Here is a 21532-nt window from a genome sequence, read left to right as displayed (position 1 = left end):
ATCCACAAGCAACAGACATCCACAAGCAACAGACATCCACAAGCATCACACATCCACAAGCATCACAAGCATCAGACATCCACAAGCATCAGACATCCACAAGCATCAGACATCCACAAGCATCACAAGCATCAGACATCCACAAGCATCAGACATCCACAAGCATCAGACATCCACAAGCATCAGACATCCAAAAGCATCAGACATCCACAAGCATCACAAGCATCAGACATCCACAAGCATCAGTCATCCACAAGCATCAGTCATCCACAAGCATCAGACATCCAAAAGCATCAGACATCCACAAGCATCAGACATCCACAAGCATCAGACATCCACAAGCATCAGACATCCACAAGCATCACAAGCATCAGGCATCCACAAGCATCAGGCATCCACAAGCGTCAGGCATCCACAAGCGTCAGGCATCCACAAGCGTCAGACATCCACAAGCATCACAAGCAGCAGACATCCACAAGCAACAGACATCCACAAGCAACAGACATCCACAAGCAACAGACATCCACAAGCAACAGACATCCACAAGCAACAGACATCCACAAGCATCAGACATCCACAAGCATCAGACATCCACAAGCATCAGGCATCCACAAGCATCAGACATCCACAAGCATCAGACATCCACAAGCATCAGACATCCACAAGCATCAGACATCCACAAGCATCAGACATCCACAAGCAACAGACATCCACAAGCAACAGACATCCACAAGCAACAGACATCCACAAGCAACAGACATCCACAAGCATCAGACATCCACAAGCATCACAAGCAGCAGACATCCACAAGCATCAGACATCCACAAGCATCACAAGCAGCAGACACCCACAAGCATCAGACATCCACAAGCAACAGACATCCACAAGGATCACAAGCAGCAGACATCCACAAGCATCAGACATCCACAAGCATCACAAGCAGCAGACATCCACAAGCATCAGACATCCACAAGCAACAGACATCCACAAGGATACAAGCAGCAGACATCCACAAGCGTCAGACACCCACAAGCATCAGACATCCACAAGCATCAGACATCCACAAGCGTCAGGCATCCACAAGCGTCAGGCATCCACAAGCGTCAGGCATCCACAAGCGTCAGGCATCCACAAGCGTCAGGCATCCACAAGCGTCAGGCATCCACAAGCGTCAGACATCCACAAGCATCAGACATCCACAAGCATCAGACATCCACAAGCGTCAGGCATCCACAAGCGTCAGGCATCCACAAGCGTCAGGCATCCACAAGCGTCAGACATCCACAAGCATCACAAGCAACAGACATCCACAAGCAACAGACATCCACAAGCAACAGACATCCACAAGCAACAGACATCCACAAGCAACAGACATCCACAAGCATCAGACATCCACAAGCATCACAAGCAGCAGACATCCACAAGCATCAGACATCCACAAGCATCACAAGCAGCAGACATCCACAAGCATCAGACATCCACAAGCAACAGACATCCACAAGCATCAGACATCCACAAGCATCACAAGCATCAGACATCCACAAGCATCAGACATCCACAAGCATTACAAGCATCAGACATCCACAAGCATCAGACATCCACAAGGATCACAAGCAGCAGACATCCACAAGCGTCAGACATCCACAAGCGTCAGGCATCCACAAGCGTCAGGCATCCACAAGCGTCAGGCATCCACAAGCATCAGACATCCACAAGCATCACAAGCATCAGACATCCACAAGCATCAGACATCCACAAGCATCACAAGCAACAGACATCCACAAGCATCAGACATCCACAAGCATCAGACATCCACAAGCAACAGACATCCACAAGCAACAGACATCCACAAGCAACAGACATCCACAAGCATCAGACATCCACAAGCATCAGACATCCACAAGCATCAGACATCCACAAGCATCAGACATCCACAAGCATCAGACATCCACAAGCAACAGACATCCACAAGCAACAGACATCAGACATCCACAAGCATCAGACATCCACAAGCATCAGACATCCACAAGCATCAGACATCCACAAGCAACAGACATCCACAAGCAACAGACATCCACAAGCATCACACATTCACAAGCATCACAAGCATCAGACATCCACAAGCATCAGACATCCACAAGCATCAGACATCCACAAGCATCACAAGCATCAGACATCCACAAGCATCAGACATCCACAAGCATCACAAGCGTCAGACATCCACAAGCATCAGACATCCACAAGCATCAGACATCCAAAAGCATCAGACATCCACAAGCATCACAAGCATCAGACATCCACAAGCATCAGACATCCACAAGCATCAGACATCCAAAAGCATCAGACATCCACAAGCATCAGACATCCACATGCATCAGACATCCACAAGCATCAGGCATCCACAAGCATCAGGCATCCACAAGCGTCAGGCATCCACAAGCGTCAGACATCCACAAGCATCACAAGCAGCAGACATCCACAAGCAACAGACATCCACAAGCAACAGACATCCACAAGCAACAGACATCCACAAGCAACAGACATCCACAAGCAACAGACATCCACAAGCATCAGACATCCACAAGCATCAGGCATCCACAAGCATCAGGCATCCACAAGCATCAGACATCCACAAGCATCAGACATCCACAAGCATCAGACATCCACAAGCATCAGACATCCACAAGCATCAGACATCCACAAGCATCAGACATCCACAAGCATCAGGCATCCACAAGCATCAGACATCCACAAGCAACAGACATCCACAAGCAACAGACATCCACAAGCAACAGACATCCACAAGCAACAGACATCCACAAGCAACAGACATCCACAAGCAACAGACATCCACAAGCAACAGACATCCACTAGCAACAGACATCCACTAGCAACAGACATCCACAAGCATCAGACATCCACAAGCATCAGACATGCAGCAAACACACTCACTGACGCTCACACACCCTCACACACCGTCACACACCCTCAGCTTCACACACCCTCACTCACCCTCACACACACAAATACAGCATCCAAAGGAAGAATAGAAATAAACCATCCTAATCCACATTCTAACTCCAACATAGAAATCCAGAGTCCTAATCCACCCTAATAAACTAACAGCCGAATTCACCCTCCAAATACACCCTCAAGATACGCAACAGAAATACATCCTAGAAAACAAAATCCAAAGGAAAAATACGCCATCCTAATCCACCAGCCAAATAAACAATCAAATTAAACTAAACAAAACACAATACAAGTAAAGACTCAAAAAATAGCCTCCTATTCCACCCTATTAAAAAATTGTGCATTTAACAAATTGATAAATTTTATGCCATTTTCTGAGACATAAACAAATTTTAGGACGGAATTAAAAACAAAGGGGGTCAACGGAGTCGTGCATCAGATACGTTACACACAAAATCTACTTCCCAAATGTGAGCTACAGCACGCAAGGATGTTTATCAGGCTTCAGGTCACAAAACAAAAATGATTCGGACAATATAACACCAACAAAACAACGAAAAAATATCTGTCAGGAAGCGAGGACGAGGATGTACAAACACAAATGTGAAACAGCCTACTTTTTATTGGGGGAATAAATAAGCATTATTCACCCGGGGAATGGGACGGATTAAACACAATTGTCAAGAGTTACACAAAAAGCCGTACGCATATAACACGAGCATTTATTCACACGAAATTACATCAAATATACAAAAAAAAAAAATTCGCTACTCTACAGTAATGTGGACATAAGTCAGAATTCTGATAGCAACATGGAGAAAGCATATATAAGAAGACAATATTGCTTTAAAAATACATCGGAACACAAAGCGGAGACATTGCATTGATTATTAACGAAGAGGAAGTATCACAAACCACAGCACGAAATTTACATACACATCAAAATAAAAAGCTATACAAACATACATTTAATAATAACTGAAATAACAGAACGTAGAGTTGAAACAATATAAAATATTCACGCAGATATACAACATACTACACAATTACACAAAAAAAACACTGCTCTAATTATTAACACAACTACTAACCAAAAGCAAACATTTTAAAAATTAGATCTGAACAATAGGATACAATGCATTACATACATAAAGAGCCGACAATTCAAAATAAACATCCTTCGTTGCAAAACAAAGACACTACTATGCCAATAAAACTAATAGGAAACAACAAATCGAATAATTCATAACACTATACACACACAAAACAAACAACAAAAAACAACTTACCTGTCGAACGATGCACGGAACAGACAACGAAGCCAACACTCCTTACACGGGACCCGCTTTCAACAATATGGGGATTTCCATTTAGACGCGAGTAAATTGTTACGCATCGTGAGAGGATTTTGAAATCTCATTGGCTGACACGGACGTCAATCAAAATAGTACGGGATTCCCCAAAAAAACTAGAACGCAATAACTTAAATACGTTAATATAATTATGGGACAGTCACACTTCTGCTATTTAACATTTCCAAAACATATAATACAACAAAGATACACCAACAACTACACACACACACAAGCACACACACCACAATCACACAAATACACAACACACAAACACCCTCACACACCCTCACCCTCACACACCCTCACTCACACCCACCCTCACCCCCCCACCCTTACAACACACTCACCCTCACTAACCCTCACACACACACCCTCACACTCACACTCACACACCCTCACCCACCCCCACCCTCCCTCACACACCTTCACACCCTCAACCTCACACATCCTCACTCACCCTCACACCCTCACACACCCTCACTCACCCTCATGACCTCAACCACACACCCTCACATGCCCCCACCCTCACACACCCCCACCCTCACACACACCCGCCCTCACACACTCTCACACATCCTCACACACCCACACACATTCTCAATAAGCCTCACAGCCTCACCCTCGCCCACCCTCACTCACCCTCACCCTCACACCCTCACCCTCACACCCTCATCCCCTCACCCTCACACACCATCACCCCCTCACTTACCCTCACCCCTCAAAACACTCACACCCTCACCCTCACATGCCCTCAACCGCACACACCCTCACACACCCTCACCCTCACACCCCTTCACTCACCCTTACACCCTCGCCCTCACCCACCCTCAACACCCTCACCCTCACAACACCCTCACCCTCACTCACCCTCACCCTCGCTCACCCTCAACGCCTCACCGTCACTCACCCTCACCCTCACTCACCCTCAACTCCTCACCCTCACTCACCCTCAACTCCTCACCCTCACTCACCCTCACCCTCACTCACCCTCAACACCTCATCCTCAACCCCTCACCCTCACCCTCACTCACCCTCACTCACCCTCACTCACCATCAACCGCTCACCCTCACTCACCTTCACCCTCACTCACCCTTACCCTCACTCACCCTCAACACCTCACCCTCACCCTCACTCACCCTCAACTCCTCACCCTCAACCCCTCACTCACCCTCACTCTCACTCACCCTCACTCACCCTCAACACCTCACCCTCACCCTCACTCACCCTCACCCTCACCCTCAACTCCTCACCCTCACTCACCCTCACCCTCACCCTCACTCACCCTCAACGCCTCACCGTCACTCACCCTCACTCGCCCTCAACACCTCACCCTCAACCTCACAGCCTCACTCACCCTCACCCTCCCTCAACTCCTCATCCTCAAGCCCTCACCCTCACTCACCCTCACCCTCACTCACCCTCACCCTCACTCACCCTCAATAATCCCTCACCCTCACCCTCACTCACCCTCAACACCTCACCCTCACTCACCTTCACCCTCACTCACCCTCACCCTCACTCACCCTCAACACCTCACCCTCACTCACCCTCAACAACTCACCCTCACCCTCATCACCCTCACCCTCACTCACCCTCAACTCCTCACCCTCACTCACCCTCACCCTCACCCTCATCCTCACCCTCACTCACCCTCACCCTCACTCACCCTCACCCTCACTCACCCTCACCCTCACTCACCCTCAACACCTCACCCTCACTCACCCTCACCCTCACTCACCCTCAATCACCCTCACTCACCCTCAACACCTCACCCTCACCCTCACTCACCCTCAACACCTCACCCTCAACCCCTCACTCTCACTCACTCTCACTCACCCTCACTCACCCTCAACTCCTCACCCTCAACTCCTCACTCACCATCAAACTCACTCACCCTCAAACCCTCACTCACCCTCACCCTCACTCACCCTCACCCTCACTCACCCTCACCCTCAATAACCCTCAATCCCTCACCCTCACTCACCCTCACCCTCACCATCACTCACCCTCAACGCCTCACCCTCACTCACCCTCACCCTCACTCACCCTCAACACCTCACCCTCACTCACCCTCAACCCCTCACCCTCGCCCTCACTCACCCTCACACTCACCCTCAACTCCTCACCCTCACTCACCCTCAACACCTTACCCTCACTCACCCTCAACACCTCACCATCAACACCTCACCCTCACCCTCACTCACCCTCACAACACATATTGTGTTACAATAGGTGTCACATTTGCGGAGATAAAACTATTGGCATTGTAAAAAACAAAGCTATTAATTACGCTATTTCCAAAACAAGCACATACATAAAAAATGTGTCCTTTACAATACCAATAGCTCAAACTTTCCTAATGCGAGACCTATTGCATTGCTGTGCTTCTCTCCCCTGCTGCACTCTCCTGCTCTCTAGAGATGTGGCATAACGACCAGAGCTGCCATATAAGTCACGTAAATACAAAACATGTTGCATTCCAAATGCTATAGGTGTCACATTCCGAAAGTTATAACTATTGGCATTGTAAATGACAAAGCCATCAATTTAGCAATTTTAACAACCAAAAAATAAATAAGATATGTCATTTACTAGACCAATAACTACAACTTTTCTAATGCGAGACCTATTGCATTCCAACCCCACTCATCCACGCAACCCCACTCATCCACGCAACGCCACTCACACACGCAACGCCACTCACACACGCAACGCCACTCACACACGCAACGCCACTCACACACGCAACGCCACTCACACACACAATGCCACTCACACACGCAACGCCACTCACACACGCAACGCCACTCACACACGCAACGCCACTCACACACGCAACGCCACTCACACACGCAACGCCACTCACACACGCAACGCCACTCACACACGCAACGGCACTCACACACGCAACGCCACTCACACACGCCACTCATCCACGCAACGCCACTCATCCACGCAACGCCACTCATCCACGCAACGCCACTCATCCACGCAACGCCACTCATCCACGCAACGCCACTCATCCATTTGCAAAATGAAAAAGGTCAAACTCTTCTATTGCGAGACCTATTGCATTTTCAATGCTTGTTTGGCAATTGTAAATATAGGGTGTTGGGGAGTATATGGTTGATATCTTTAATTCCTGTCTGCCTGGGGCATAAAATAAGACCCAGTGCATGTGAGATGAGAACCTCTGTCATGTGGCAAGATCCCTGTGCTAAGTCTCCCTTTGCTCTCCCTGGTTTTGAGACACAACTTTCTCCTTGTGGTGGGTCTTGCTTTGCTGGAAACAAACCCATCTGCCTTTTCTGATATCTGTTTCCTGAGGTAAGAACCCTTGTGTGGTAGGGCTAGTAGGCCACTGTGCCATGAAGCACCCGAGCTCCTTCCGACAAGGTACGTGAGTTGAGGGACTCTGGTGCAGAGACTAGACCCCTTGCATCTGGAGGGAAGACCCTCCTGCATAGTTCTGCCAGACCGATTGGCATCACAAGACTGGACCCGAAACCGGTCCCAGGATGTTTGTTTCTGGACCAGAGAGGATCTGGCCTGGCAGTTTGGGCTGGACTGTTCTGATGAGGAAGGATGATTTGCATATGGCTGGGTCCAAACTGGGGTAGAGTAGTGGGCAAAATAACAATGGATTAAATCGAGATATGTGACGGGGGGATGTGTTTGAAAGGTTTCAACACTCCCTCCAACATTTTATTTTTGATGTTGGTATCACTAGACTGGAACCCAGGCCTGCAAGGTGAGCCATCCTTCTTCATAAAGTTATTTCTTCTCTGTTGCAGGTGAACTGCTACTACCATCTGAGAGTGCGGGGGCTGCCCCACTCCTGGGGCAGTGTGAGCACATGTTCTGGAATAAGGTATGGCTTGACAGTGTTTGTCTCCTTTAACTCTTTCATATAAAGTTGCAGAGATAGCAGACATTGAAAGCAATGCTTCAAGTGTTTCTTCCTGAATATATTCTCCCAAAGATCTGAAAGTGTGTTTACATCTGAATCTGTTGTTCATTGCAATTAAACACGTATGGTTTGGGACATTTTTCATCTCATTACAATTCCCGGTTTGTTTTTACCATAGCTTGTGTCCACTCGAATCATGTTACACATGTCAGCTCACATCCGATTCCAACAGTCACATATTATTCAACCTGTTGGGTGACATACCAGTAAACCTACTAGCTTGCATTTGAATACACTTGTTCACTCATATCTCCTTAAATCTGTCAGGTACCTTTTATTATTCTTGCCGCATAATACCTCCTCACATATCAGTTAATTTATTTTTACAAATGTGAACTCACATCTCATTATACCTGTCTACTCATTTATTGTTACATCTGTAACAACTCATTACATACATCATCTTTTACGCCGCTCCATCTGTTATCGTGTATCTTACCACACCTGTTAGCTCACCTCCCTATATACCTGTCACCTAACAAACACATTACACCCGTTGTTCTCATCTGATTAAACTTGACATTTCACATCCAATTACAAAGTAGGCCCTCATTTTATTGTTCAACTACTCAACTGCCATAACATGCAGGAGATATGATGCAACGAAATCCACTTACTGGCTGAATTAAAGTTACAACTTCAAGTTTTGAATTTGTCCCTTCTGTCCTTTGCCTTCAATTGTATCGTTTTGGCAAGCAACTTTTTATTTTAGAGGCGCACACTTTGTAAGACAGTCAATGGATAGTATGAAAAACAAACATGTAAGAGGCTGGATCTACAATGAGAGGTAGAATTCTGAATATGTAGTGTTCCTGCCTAGCAAAAACTCGATAGATCTAGTTTTTGTCCTGTAGGTGGGGCTTGAAAATATATATTCCGGCAACCAATTGAGAATATCAAGCCACTTGCGCTTAAGGTAGGGTGAGATTGGCTAGGATCCTTAAATTTTCTTTGTTAACTCTTCATTTTGAGATATTATATTCAGGAATGGCTCTGTGCTCTTGCTTTGGGCCTTTCTTTAATTCCAGAAAGTAGCAACAATGAGTCCCGCACCTTTACAGGTAACCAAATATAAGAAAATATATCAATCCATATATGGAAGACAGTTGTGATGATGGTCCTCTGATTAGATGGGGGTCCACATAAGACTACTCCAGATCCGGGGACATCCAGTTCTATTGCAAAAAACAATGGTTTACAAGAGATTGAGGACTTTGTGGATTGAAGGCCACACATTCGGCACTGCCTGGTAGTCTAAAGTCCTGGATGAAAGATGTTAACCTGCTAGGTGCATTACATTTGGGACTCAAGACTGTAGAAGAATGCTTCATGAGGATCACAAAGAGTTCTTAAGTTGCAAACGGAATGTGGAGCTATCTGCAAAAAGGTCCATTTGCAAACACAAACAGCTCAAAATACAAAGACTTCCCCTCCCCATATCGCAAACCTGAGATGCAGAAACAAATCTCTTTTGATTGGCTGGTCCAAGGAATATATCTAAGTTATTTCTTGCATACCTCTAATGCCAACAGCCCTCATTAATATGAGATAGTCTACGTCTAGGATGATTTTTACTGCATTTGAATGACACTGCAACATGGATTCCCCAATCCCAGCCAGATGTCAGAGAGGCCACTCACAACGTTGCTGTGAAGGTTAGCCCTTTTCCTAAAAATGCAATACAAGATCCTCCTCCACAGCCTTCAATTGTTGTGCCAGCGGCCTGCCCGGCAGCTCTCTCTGCTCTCGACCCAAGGAGGCGGGATGCATGGATTCTGAGCAGTGGGAGAGAGGCCAGCAGACCACTTCCTCACTCCTGCAAACTTACCTCATGGCTGCCAATCCACTGGTACCATCTCTCGAAAGTCCATGACTTTCCTTGGGGAAGTTGGTTGGGAGAACACGGTCTGCGTCTCCATATTGTTCCAAGTTCTTCTTCCCAGAATCCTCCTGAGTATTTACATCAGCCAATCCAATATGGCAGCTCTTCCCGCCTTTAGTGTTCTTTCCCAAGCCGTCATGGCAGCTGTACATTCTTGTGATGCAAGTCTTGAGTCACCAGCATAAAAGGCAATTTTTTCCTTTTGCTCCCTGCATCATAACACGTCTTCTTCCTGTGGGGGTGTTCCTCGCTCATGTTCTTGTGAATCCTGTTCAGTGCTCCTGCAGTTCTTGGATGTTTCTCTCTGCCTTGGGTCCTTATTCTGGTACCATCCGCTGGTGTCGACCATCTGCCATTAGGAGGTTTTTTTGCCTGTAGGCTTTTACCTTCTGAAGGACTCCTCCTGGGAGGCACCATCTGCTTAGGCACTTTTTGTAGTATTGGCGGCATTGTGGCTACTGTAAGGGGTCGCCTTTACCTCTGACAGACCAGGACTTAGACTGGGCATCTAGGGCTGGTCGAAGTCGGCAGGTGTTCTCAGAACGTTTGCCAATAGAAAGGTGCAACATCAATCCTTGAATTTAGCCTGTTGGCTCCTAAATTTCTCCAATAGGGGAATCAAGTTATGTCTCAGGAATAAATGGACATCTTTAGAAAGGCAAAAGACCTCTCCGCTAGTATATGTTTGTGTTAAACTAACACACATTGTTTATCTGTTGCCTAGAGAAAACACCAATCAAAGAACATGCCAAGATAATTTAGTGTTGCTGTACCTTTTTATGTGCAGTCAGATTAGTCCTGCAGGTCTCTTTAACTAAGGGACTCCAAGTAGATACTGCGTCCTATAGAAAACAATTCATTTTTATGTTTTCCTCTTCACCAGCCCAATGATTAGGGTTTTTCTTACATTTGTTAAAACAGTGTTCCCTCTAAGTAGAACAGCTTGACCTTATTGGTAGATCAAAACTGAGCTTTTGAAGTTAATGGGTTCTACTTTGCAGCCAATACATAAATCCACCCTTCTAAGTCTTTCATGGAAAGCTCCTTTCCCATTGGTAGTCACTTCAGCTCCTGGAGTCAGTGCGATTCAGGCTGTTTGTTTTCATCAACCATAAAAAGTGTTTGACAACAATGAGAGAATGTTAAGAACACATCAGTCCTTCCTCAAAAAAGCATAATGTTTTCATGTAAATCAGTGGATATCTTTGCTCGCCTTCTTCCAGGATCCATCCACTCATGCATTGAGATAATGGATAAGAAAAAGTGTCTTGGCATAATTCTAATTCTCTACCATGGAAAATTAATTTCAAGTCCTAAACAATCCTTTCTCTGTCACAGCAGCAGAAGTAACATGCTGACTGAGGAAGAAGCAGAATTCTGCAGCATGGCATTAGAGGGCAGTGAAGGTGGCCGCTGCCCTTAATCAGCAGATCTCCTTTTCAGATTTCTGATGCTGAAGCCTACCTGGCTCTGCTCCTTTTTTATTATTTTTTTCTCTAATGGTTTACATTTTGACTTATGTAGTTTTAAACTATAATTAGTGTCTATTTAGAAGAATATATGAAATACCAGTTCATGTTGACTACAAATAGGCACACCAGTTTGTTTTATAAAAACATATTTTTGGAACAGATATGTCTTATCCATTGGTAAAAGTGCTCCAGATTCTAATACATGGTTTGAAATATTCAGTGATTCTATGGCTTCAATGAGTATTCCCATGACACAAATCCTGTATTACAAGTAAGTAGCTTTTTCTAACCCTGCAAAACCTTCAGACGCTCCAAGAGAAAAGGCTAAGTTCGTGGATATTTTTCGGTGCCATTGATGAGAAATCTTCTCTTTTCTCAGGGGCCACATTTTTCTCTCTGGAAACCGAAGCTACAGCATCACACCCACATTGGGCGACCCATCTGGCAAACACCACCTCACAAAAATTCAAGATAATCATAGACACATGCGGACATGCAGTGGTAGCGACGGACAACCAACAATGCCTTCGGAGGGACGTAGGCCACGTACTCACCGGGTAAGGATGGCATTTGGAGTAGTGAATTATATGGAACCTTCTCCACTGAGGAACACAAGACTGGCTCCTGTTTTGTGAAGAGAGAATTAAATAGTCTGTTAAATTAATCTAACCCTTGAGGGGGGGGGGGTCTTAACAAAGCAGTTGGACTTCAAACAAACATGACGTTGTCTATCTCTTGTTCAACACTTGGGTTCTAGGTCTGGTCTACAGGTTGTAGATGTTACACTTGACTCATGTAATTAAAAAAAAATGAAATCATAAATAAAAAGTTCAAACTTATAGACAAACATAGATGGGATTTGGGTTAGCCCTCTTCATCCATTAGTCTATTAAGCTGCTATTAATATTTTGCTTCTGCCCACCACGGTGTACAGCGTGGAGCTGTGGGACAGCTCACATCAGCCATATTTTCTCTTGGATCGCAAATAAAAGGACTTTGCCTGATTGCAGGTTTACATCCACCTAAAAAAGGGAATTTCAGTGCCATGGATGGATACTTTACTTTGCAAATGTTATTTTTTCCTTCCACCCTTTATCGTTTTATTTAAGTCTTAAAGTTGTAATTCTAAGCCGATAGTACCTTTTCTTTGCTTCGGTAAGAATCATTTTTTTCTGTGGGGTGCATTAAAGTAGAAAAGATTTCTGTACCTGTTCTAAAAACACAATTGTTATTTGGAAGACCCTATATTATATACAATGATAATTTTTATTTACATTTCTAATTGCAAACACATGGCTGGCAGGTTTAGACTGAGGTATGCTTTCTGTAGTTCTTGTGACATTATTGGCCATATTGCCGCAGGTCTCCTTGGGACCCTGCTTCGCTCCCATTCAACTAACCCGAGCTATGGTCCTTCGCATCTCCAAAGAGTGAAGGGATCAGCTTCGATGAACTTTCATTCGAACCAAATGTCATTGTTGTCCACAAAAATGTTTTCTGTCGCCTCTGGTTCCCTGGTGAAATCTTGCTGCTGCTACCAGACCAAATCACTCACTGCTTCTCTCCCTCCTGGACTCCTATAGTGATGTCTGTGGCCCCCCAGCCAAAACGATGGCTACTATCCATACAACGCAAAGCAGTCTGTCCATTTCTTATCCATTTTGAAGGCCATATCACATCACATTAGGATTGTTCTTGGATTCAGAATGCTCGTCCAGAAGTCTATACATTACCACACACCTGGTTACTTAGTGCACCTCTTGCTGCCTCACTGACCAGAGAGCTAAAGTCTGCCCTAGGAAAGAGAGCATGTAGCTATTGAGTGAAAAAGTTTCAAAAAGTGACTTGGAAGAGGTTCGATCTGAGACAGAATTGCTGACTGAGAAAAGCATTCCTTGGCAAGCAAAATGGTTTTGCGAGTTCAGTGCTCGCCAGCGACAACTGCTGTGACCTACAAGTCCCATGTTTGAATGCCTGTCAGGCTAAATCAGGCTTTCTTTTACTGGGATTGATAAAGGGAGCATCAATAAAATGCGTAATGTTCGTTGATAACTTTATTTCGGTCATAGACCATAAAAGTGCAGATAAAATACATACAAAAATGCACAATATATAAAACAAGGAATAAATAACAGATCTGGATAAAAATGGATTAAATTAGGTAGTTATCAAGACATAAAAGTTAAAGTTCATAGTAAAACATAATTGAACAGAAGAATTTATCCAAAATGCGTAATGATATCACCTATTAGTTACAGCGCTTACAAACCTTCAAAAAGAGTTGTATTAATTGCTTTATTATTAGTCCTATTATCTCTGCCCTCATTCATAGGTGGTGGGGTCGCAAAAAGCACCATAATAAGGCAGCTGGAGAAAGCACTAGTGGACCTCGGTAAAAGCTGGGTGCCATGCTGTTATGGGGCCTTCCACAATGCTCTGGCTGCTTTGGGGTTCGAGTCTTCTTATGGTTTGATAGCCAGAGTCCCTACACTTCACACCCTACCTTATGATCTCTTTCTTATTCCAGCTGAAAAGGAACGTGCTTCAAGAGAAGAAATACATTGAACTGGTGATCGTGGCAGACAAGGCTGAGGTGAGTTTGCTGTTAATGTACTCTGCCATCCTCCCGCACCCCCCTCCCCTCCCCAAGAATTAAACTTCTTATTCACTATCGTTATCCTCCAGAAAGCTTCTTACATCTTTCCACCTGCTCTGAACATTATCCTACCCGGGTTAGCAGCTCTTCCTAGATCATAAATGGGCCATATGTCTTTTACTTTCATGCGATATAGGTTGTAGAAAAATAAAAAGTTTCTAGAGAGGTTGTTAGCTCTTAAAAGATTGTACTCCTGGTGTAGTATTGGTGTGGCTGACATGACTGACTCAGCACCTACCCGACTTCCATTCAGGAGCAGAGCCCCCTGACGCTGCCACGCGGCTTCAAGGCTTTCAGAAGCAGGCACATTTGATAAAAGATTGTTATCACCAAAAAAACAGCCTTCTGTGGGCAGAGGAATAAAATAGTCAATGTGTGACTGAATCTACTGTCAAGGTTTTAGATCTCTCAACTTTCAGAGAAGAGGTTGGGTGGCATATCCGTGTAGAAGGTACAGAATGTCATTCATGTAGTCTCTCATTTGGGTTTAATAAGAAAGGTGGCATGCACGTTAAAGGCAGCATGTGCAGCTAAAGTAATGGATTCAGGTATTAATGCAGAGGGCATTGTCTTTTGTTGGGCATGGCTGTTGGGGGCGAACATGAGAGCACTGGGCAGCATGGAGTTTAGAATGTGGTGGGTAGGGTTTTTGGATCCTAGGATCTCTGCTTAACCGCTTAGCCTTCCACCTCCTCTACTCTAAGCGTCTTCCCTATTTTCTTGTCCCAGTACAAGACCTACAACTTGAACATAAAGAAGCTGCAGGTCCGGATGCTGGAGATCGCTAACCACGTGGATGGGGTGAGTCTCTGCGCAAAATCTAGCATATGCGACCCCCTCGGTCTTGCATTTCCAACATTGGAGCAATCAACTTCTGTTACATGTGGCTGCTGAGCAATGAGGGGCCTGCCGTATGCAAGACCAGTTCTCCCACTATTGTCTTCCCTTCATTTTCCACCCTGGCGTATCCGTATAAACCGCCATCTGTACTGCATGACTCTTTATAGTTTCAACATCTTCGTTCTTACCAAGACAGTCTTCTAACTCTAGACTCCTCTTCTCCAGTTCTATCAGTCATTGAATGTACGTGTGGCCCTGGTGGGCCTAGAAGTTTGGAACGAGGATGACCAAATCCTGGTGGACCGAAACCCAAGGGAGACATTGAACCGTTTCCTGGCATGGCGGCAGACCAAGCTATTGCCTCGGATGCACCATGATAATGCACAGCTCTTGACGTAAGCACAACTCTTGCATGATGGGATATATACATTTGAAAAAATGACTGCCTTTGTGAATAACTCTTCTTTCAGTTCTATGCCATGATCTGAATTCCTTGCTAGAATGCTCTTATCTTTGAGGCAACTGTTAAGCTTCTCACATGAAAAGTACTTGCCAAGCATGTTGACTAATTTGCTTTCAGTATATCACATCATGACTGCGAGCTCTCGACCACCTACTAGGGAGGATGGGCATAGGGATCATGAAGGGAGCTACGTCCATTTAGCAAACGAGAATGTTATTGGTGCAACATGCTTGTTAGTGAGAGTTGTTCCTCAAGGACAGTGTAAAAAATACCCATTTAGATTACTTGTGTGAAAACTTATGTTAAGCCAATAACCAGAAAATCTGCAATGGACCAATGTTGCCTAACTCTGCTGTAGGGAATTTATAAATGGCATGTGTACTTGCAATTGCAGGAGATATCACATATTGATCCTTAAAAACAAATCTGATTTTTTTTTTCTTTTTACTGAATTGTAAAGTGACTAAATCCACTTTCAGGCCAATTCGGCGTGCTAGGAATTCGGGAAATAATCAACAGGGCCTTCATGGTGGTGCTGTCAGGCATTACTGTCAACTATAGGCAGACTAAACAAATCAGTTTACAAAGCTTTTCTAAACTTAATGTAGATATGTTCCTGTCATCAGAAACGTGGTATAGATTGCTAGGCAGCCACGGTTTTGAGCATATAAAAAGGTTCCCATAACACTTGTAGGTTGTTTCCAAGGAGAAATGTCAAATTTATAGAGCCAACCTTAGGTGGCTGGTGGCGAATAAAGTTAGAGCACTTTGGTAGGAAGGGTGCAAGGCCAGTGATTGCCATACTGGTTGGATAGCGCACTCTGAACTAGGCTTGACCCTCTATGAGGAGCCAGTGCGGAGATTTTCATACTTTGATATGTGACCTAGAGTGCTTCGGCTAAATTAACCACACTGAAAAGTGTTTGATTCTATGGGATCTACAAGATTTTATAGAGGAGCCCCAAACGAATGGTATTGCAGCAGTCAAGGTGGCACATAATATTTTTGTCACCTAGGATCCGCCATTGTTTTGGAGTTTTGAAGGAGTAAAGCAAGAATGCTCGTCAAGATGCGCTACAGGTGGAGAATGCTCTTAGCAAGCTCGGTGACATGATAGTCAAAGGGAACGGGTCAGAATTGAACGTGATTCCCAGGTTACAGATGTTGTGTGTTTAGGGAGAACCCACAGGTAATACGCAGTTCAACAGGAGTGGGAAAGGGTCCACTTTTCTGAGAACTAGGATCTAAATTGCTGGGAAGATGCACTGAAGCAGCACCCAAAATCGCATCGCACTTTTAAGGGACAGTTAGTTAGATGGTGGGGGTGCCCTATGACTCCCTTTTGCAGTTTCATGAGAATTTCCATATCATCCACTTACATTTGATGGCCCAACACATATCTGTCAACAACGGGGGTCAAATGGTCAGTGATGCCAGGTGGGTGATGTTATAAATGTGCCAACGTTCACTTTGTAATGTGCAGAACAGCAAGACAGACGTTAACTACCTTAATAAAAAAAACCTGTATTGCCATCATATGTTGGAAAAAGAGGCAGGTGGTTAATGGAATCTTTGAATTAATCTGAGCCACTGAATTAAAGTTTGTTGTTTTTTTCTTACTGTACCACAAAAAGCAAAAACAGGTCAATTGCTACTTTTACCCAGTCAAGCACTAGCTGCTAGGGTGACTCACATATTTATAGTAACACACGCAACCCATGCCTTGCTTGGCCTCATCCGTGAGATAAAACTTGTGTCTTTTACCACAGTGACTAACGAGACCCAAATCTGTGAGAAAACCAAAGAGGTGATGCAAGAAACATTTGGATTCATCTCAGTCACCGCATCTCGCATCTGTATATCTGGTCGCTTTGCTTCACAACTAAAGTCAGGGCCTTGCTAAATGCAGTTTAGTCTTGGCAATGCCCCGAAAAAGATCAGTTCAGCCCAAAGTACTACAATGGTCATGTCTATCTCTTCCCATGAACCCATCCAACCCCAACATGTTTCTTCCTTTTTGGGCAACACCACTGAGTAAGTTGCAGCATGTGTGTTTTGCGCCACAAGGTTGTCGACAACATCCGCGCCTACCTTTTGTACTAAGGGCCCCTGATTGTAATGTGAAAGTATTTATGAAAATCTTGACTGACTCCACATCTGTTGCCAACTGTTCTACTTTAGTCACTATGCTGGAAATGAAGATTTAAATGGTTTAACGAAACAAGAATCTATACAAACACCAATAGCGTTCTATCATGCGACAGCAGAGGAGGGAGTGAATGCAGCTTGATTAGAACTGGCTGATTGACTGATCCATGTTTAACATGCCACTGTGTTAAGGTGAGTTTCAGGGGCAGTGAAACTTCTGGTTTCTCATAAGCTTTCATTCCTTAGCTCTGCTGAAAGGTTTAAGATGTGTATCTGTTGGATTGTGTAAGTGTTAATATTTTGGCCTCACCAAAGATTTGCTTTCTCCGGTCCAGGTGATCCAAATTTGGTGCCTGAGTTGTGACTGGGGCACAATGATTTGGCCAAGCCGGCTCTCTTTGAAAGGCATGCATCAGCTCCCCTGCTTCGTGTGCGCCTTATTTAAATGTATCTGCATCATCCCTAGTACTATCCGTGGCGAGGCTCCTGCTTTTTTGGAGTAAAAACTTCCAAGATACAGTTTTACCCGAGCGTTTTGCTCTTCTGTGTATCTTATGGATATGGGTGGGTGATAGGCACGTCTTGTTGTTGGCCCTTTCTTAGTGGGATAGTCTTCCACTTCATCTGTGGACCACCTCCAACCATGTAAGTTTTAGGATGCGGCTAAAGAAATGGCACTTTGCACACCGCTTCTCACGTTTGGTCTTTTTCCTCCTTGAGCTACGAGCAGCGAGCAATCCCTGAGGGTGTATGTGCCCTGTAGAAAAGTCACAAGTATATTTTAACAAGTGACATATATCTGCCAGGATTGTGAAGAATGTCAGTGATAGAAATGAGGAATTTTATGAGATTTCGAACAGTGGTAAAATTGCATAATTCAAGCAAATGATGCCCATCAGGGCTATATTATGTAGACCTTGATTATTCTGTTTTCGTGTAAGTGTTTTTTTCCAGTAAAAAAATCACATCGGGTTGTAAAGCTTGAGTAATGAGTACTTACTACTGTAACTGTGTATCTTTGTGTGTCCCAGTGACCGGACACGAGTAGACTATTTGATACTTGATTAAGGTTTGCATGGATTCCAGACTTTTGTGAGATAGTGGATTGCTGTTCGGGAGTTAGTCATTGCTGGATCATAGGTCTGGGCTTGCAGTGTTCCACAGCTACTCGGCAATGAATAACTCTGTGGCACTTAAGCCACCCTTAGGTATATGTTTTATTTGTTCCAGAATGTTTATTCCACAGGTTGTGTTTTCATTTTCTTGTGAAATTCCATATTCTAAAATGTGCTGTGCACCATCCATAGACTTCGGAATGTGATGCTATGCACCACAGAGTGTAGTTGGTAGGTACTTGTAGATTGCAGAATGCTGGAAGCATTTGTACACTTTGCAGATTGTTTCTTATGTTACACGAGTTGTGTTGCATGTCTTATTTGCTTGATATAGTGAATTGCAGCGGCGGCTCGTCTGCTATGGCGTGGAAGCATCGCTCCCGGTGCTAGCACTCTCAAAAATGTGAAACAGAAAACAATAATAAAACGGGTTTAAAAGCCGTTCTATTATCGTTTTATTTTCTTGTGCAGAGTATTAGGGGTGGGGTCAGTGTGATTACAGGCTGGAGGGGGGAGTAGTGGGCACTGCCTTCACTCCGCATATAGGTTTGGCTGGCTAAACCCACATGCGCAGTGAAGTGCTCTCCAACCCCAGCTGCATTGCTGGGTTGGCAAGAGAAGGCACAGGCTCCCAGTCTGTCTGGGAGCGCAAATCATCGGCGCTCATACCAATCCTGCTCTCAGGCATGAGGGCAGCTTCAGGATTGACCACAGGGCAGTCTGGGAGCCTATGCCTGCCTGCAGTGGGGAGGAGAGAAGCAGAAGAGCGCGATCCTGGAGGTTGGCAGGTAAGTTCTTATTTTATTTTTTATGTCTCCGCCATCCCCCATACACTCCCCCCCCAACCCTCTCCCGCCCGCCTCTTTTCCTTGACACAAGCCGCTCCTGGTGGATTAGTGTGCTAGTTTGGCACCTTCTTGTGAAATGGTATGTTATGTTATGATTTGTATTGCGCACTTATCACCCGTCGGGGATCCAGGGGCTAGAGCAGAGATGTAGGCCGATCATAGCTCCTACTTGAACAGTCAGTTCTTCAGTTTCTTGCAGAACTTGATTAGAGATGGGGAGGTCCTGATGTGATAGGAAGGTTGTTCCAGGTTGTGGCAGCGATGTAGGAAAAAGAGGGCCCTCCTGTTTTGCTTCTGCGGATGTGTAGTATCTGTGCGAGGTAGTGTGACTGAGCACAGTTGCCTAGTTGGATGGTGGAAGTTAAGGCAGTGTTTGAAGTAGGCAGATCCGGCGTTGTGGAGGACTTTATAGGCGTTAATGAGCAGTGTGAATTAATAACATGTTTTTGCAGACCATTTTGTTTTGTTCGTCCCATTTTGATTGATGGGAAATTGTGTTCTTTATTGTGAGTGTGTATGTATGTATCATGGTTTTTGTAACATTTCATTTTATGTTGCTTCCTTATAGCAGTGTGGAGTACTATTTCTAGTGCTGTGCTGTCTCTAATGTATGTAGGTTTTTTGTATTAAGTGGGAGTCTCTTGTACTGCCTATTCTGTGGCCGCGTATGTTCTAGTCGTGCCGGCTAGTCATTGATGATGGCATGAGTGAGACGTCATTGTTCTTCCTAGTATGACGTGTACCCTATGTGCTTTGCCTAATACTTGTAGCTTGAAATGTACTGGCAAAAACGACTTATGAAGATGCTGACTGTGCAGTCATCTTTCTATGCGTGCCCAATCAATTACACGTCTTCTCACCCTCAACTACCCTCTCACTGTTGTGCATGGTCTGGTTAGTACCTCCAGTTTCAGACGAAGTCGAGTATTTGCTTGATACAGTGCATAAGTGTTATCACCAGGGCATCCATATTACCACGTATAAGCTAGTAGCATCTCCAACATCTTGTTCTCTGATACATTACCAATTAGTAGGCCTAGATCGCGCCCAAAGCAAACGTGGAAAAACTTGTAACTTGTCTTGTAAACTGCAGTCGGTAAGGGAGGCTGGTGCTCGATTACAGTTGTCTAATAAATGCAGCCAGTTTCCTCAGAAATTTGAAATGTGCACAGATATATAGTGATGCGCACATGGTCCTGCTGTTTGTTGAAAGGGGTCGCCGGGCAGAAACAGAAGTTCTTTGGTTGCAAATTCAGTTTAGCCACTAAGCCTCCCATTCTCTTTGATCCTTGTCGCTCAACCTATGACTACCTTAAATGGGGTGCAAGTTGACTTCTTCGACTCTTCACCTGTCTTTCAACATAGTTTGTAGTTACTGTCTTCGCCCTGTTTCCCGCCGTTTTGAGTTACTTGAAAGTCTCTTTAAGATGGATGGTTTCCCAGTGGAGCATCTCAATGATTGACTTAATTTTCTATTTAGGGGTCTTTCATTTGAGAGTTCTTCGGTTGGTATGGCATCTCAAGCCTCAATGTGTACCCCAGAACGCTCAGGAGCAGTCAATGTGGTGAGTGATTCATATAAAAACATCTTTATCTTTCTTGTGTCTGTTGCACACCACAACTTGCATGAAATTTACCTATATCACCTGAGTCACATTCCTAAATCTGCTTGCTATAACAATGCCTCATAACAGCACTTCTGTCTTCACTTACTTCTTTTGCTCTCAACTTCCACGGCACCTTTCTTTCAAGTTTCAAATAGTAACCTGCCTGCACTACCAGCATCACTCACCTGTCAAGGAATGGCTT

At 44.7% G+C, this 21532-nt stretch overlaps 1 protein-coding gene across 7 annotated transcripts in view; it reads left to right on the top strand.

Annotated features, from left to right (window-relative positions):
* Nucleotides 1-21532, top strand: part of ADAM15 (ADAM metallopeptidase domain 15) — a 309264-nt gene that overhangs the window by 140763 nt on the left and 146969 nt on the right. For all 7 annotated transcript variants that reach the window (XR_013603849.1, XR_013603850.1, XM_078671060.1 and 4 more), the window contains exons 5-10: nucleotides 8124-8200; nucleotides 12033-12210; nucleotides 14181-14246; nucleotides 15039-15110; nucleotides 15375-15544; nucleotides 21204-21288. Coding sequence is in view for 5 of the 7 variants with exons in the window: in XM_078671060.1 (XP_078527186.1) it covers nucleotides 8124-8200; nucleotides 12033-12210; nucleotides 14181-14246; nucleotides 15039-15110; nucleotides 15375-15544; nucleotides 21204-21288 (648 nt within the window). In the remaining 2 variants the exon portion in view is untranslated. The remainder of the gene's footprint in view (nucleotides 1-8123; nucleotides 8201-12032; nucleotides 12211-14180; nucleotides 14247-15038; nucleotides 15111-15374; nucleotides 15545-21203; nucleotides 21289-21532) is intronic.

This window comes from Lissotriton helveticus, chromosome 12, assembly GCF_964261635.1.
Source record: "Lissotriton helveticus chromosome 12, aLisHel1.1, whole genome shotgun sequence".
Taxonomy (NCBI): Eukaryota; Metazoa; Chordata; class Amphibia; order Caudata; family Salamandridae; genus Lissotriton; species Lissotriton helveticus.
The sequence above is the reverse complement of the archived record's forward strand: the minus strand, read 5'-3'. Positions and strand labels throughout refer to the sequence as shown.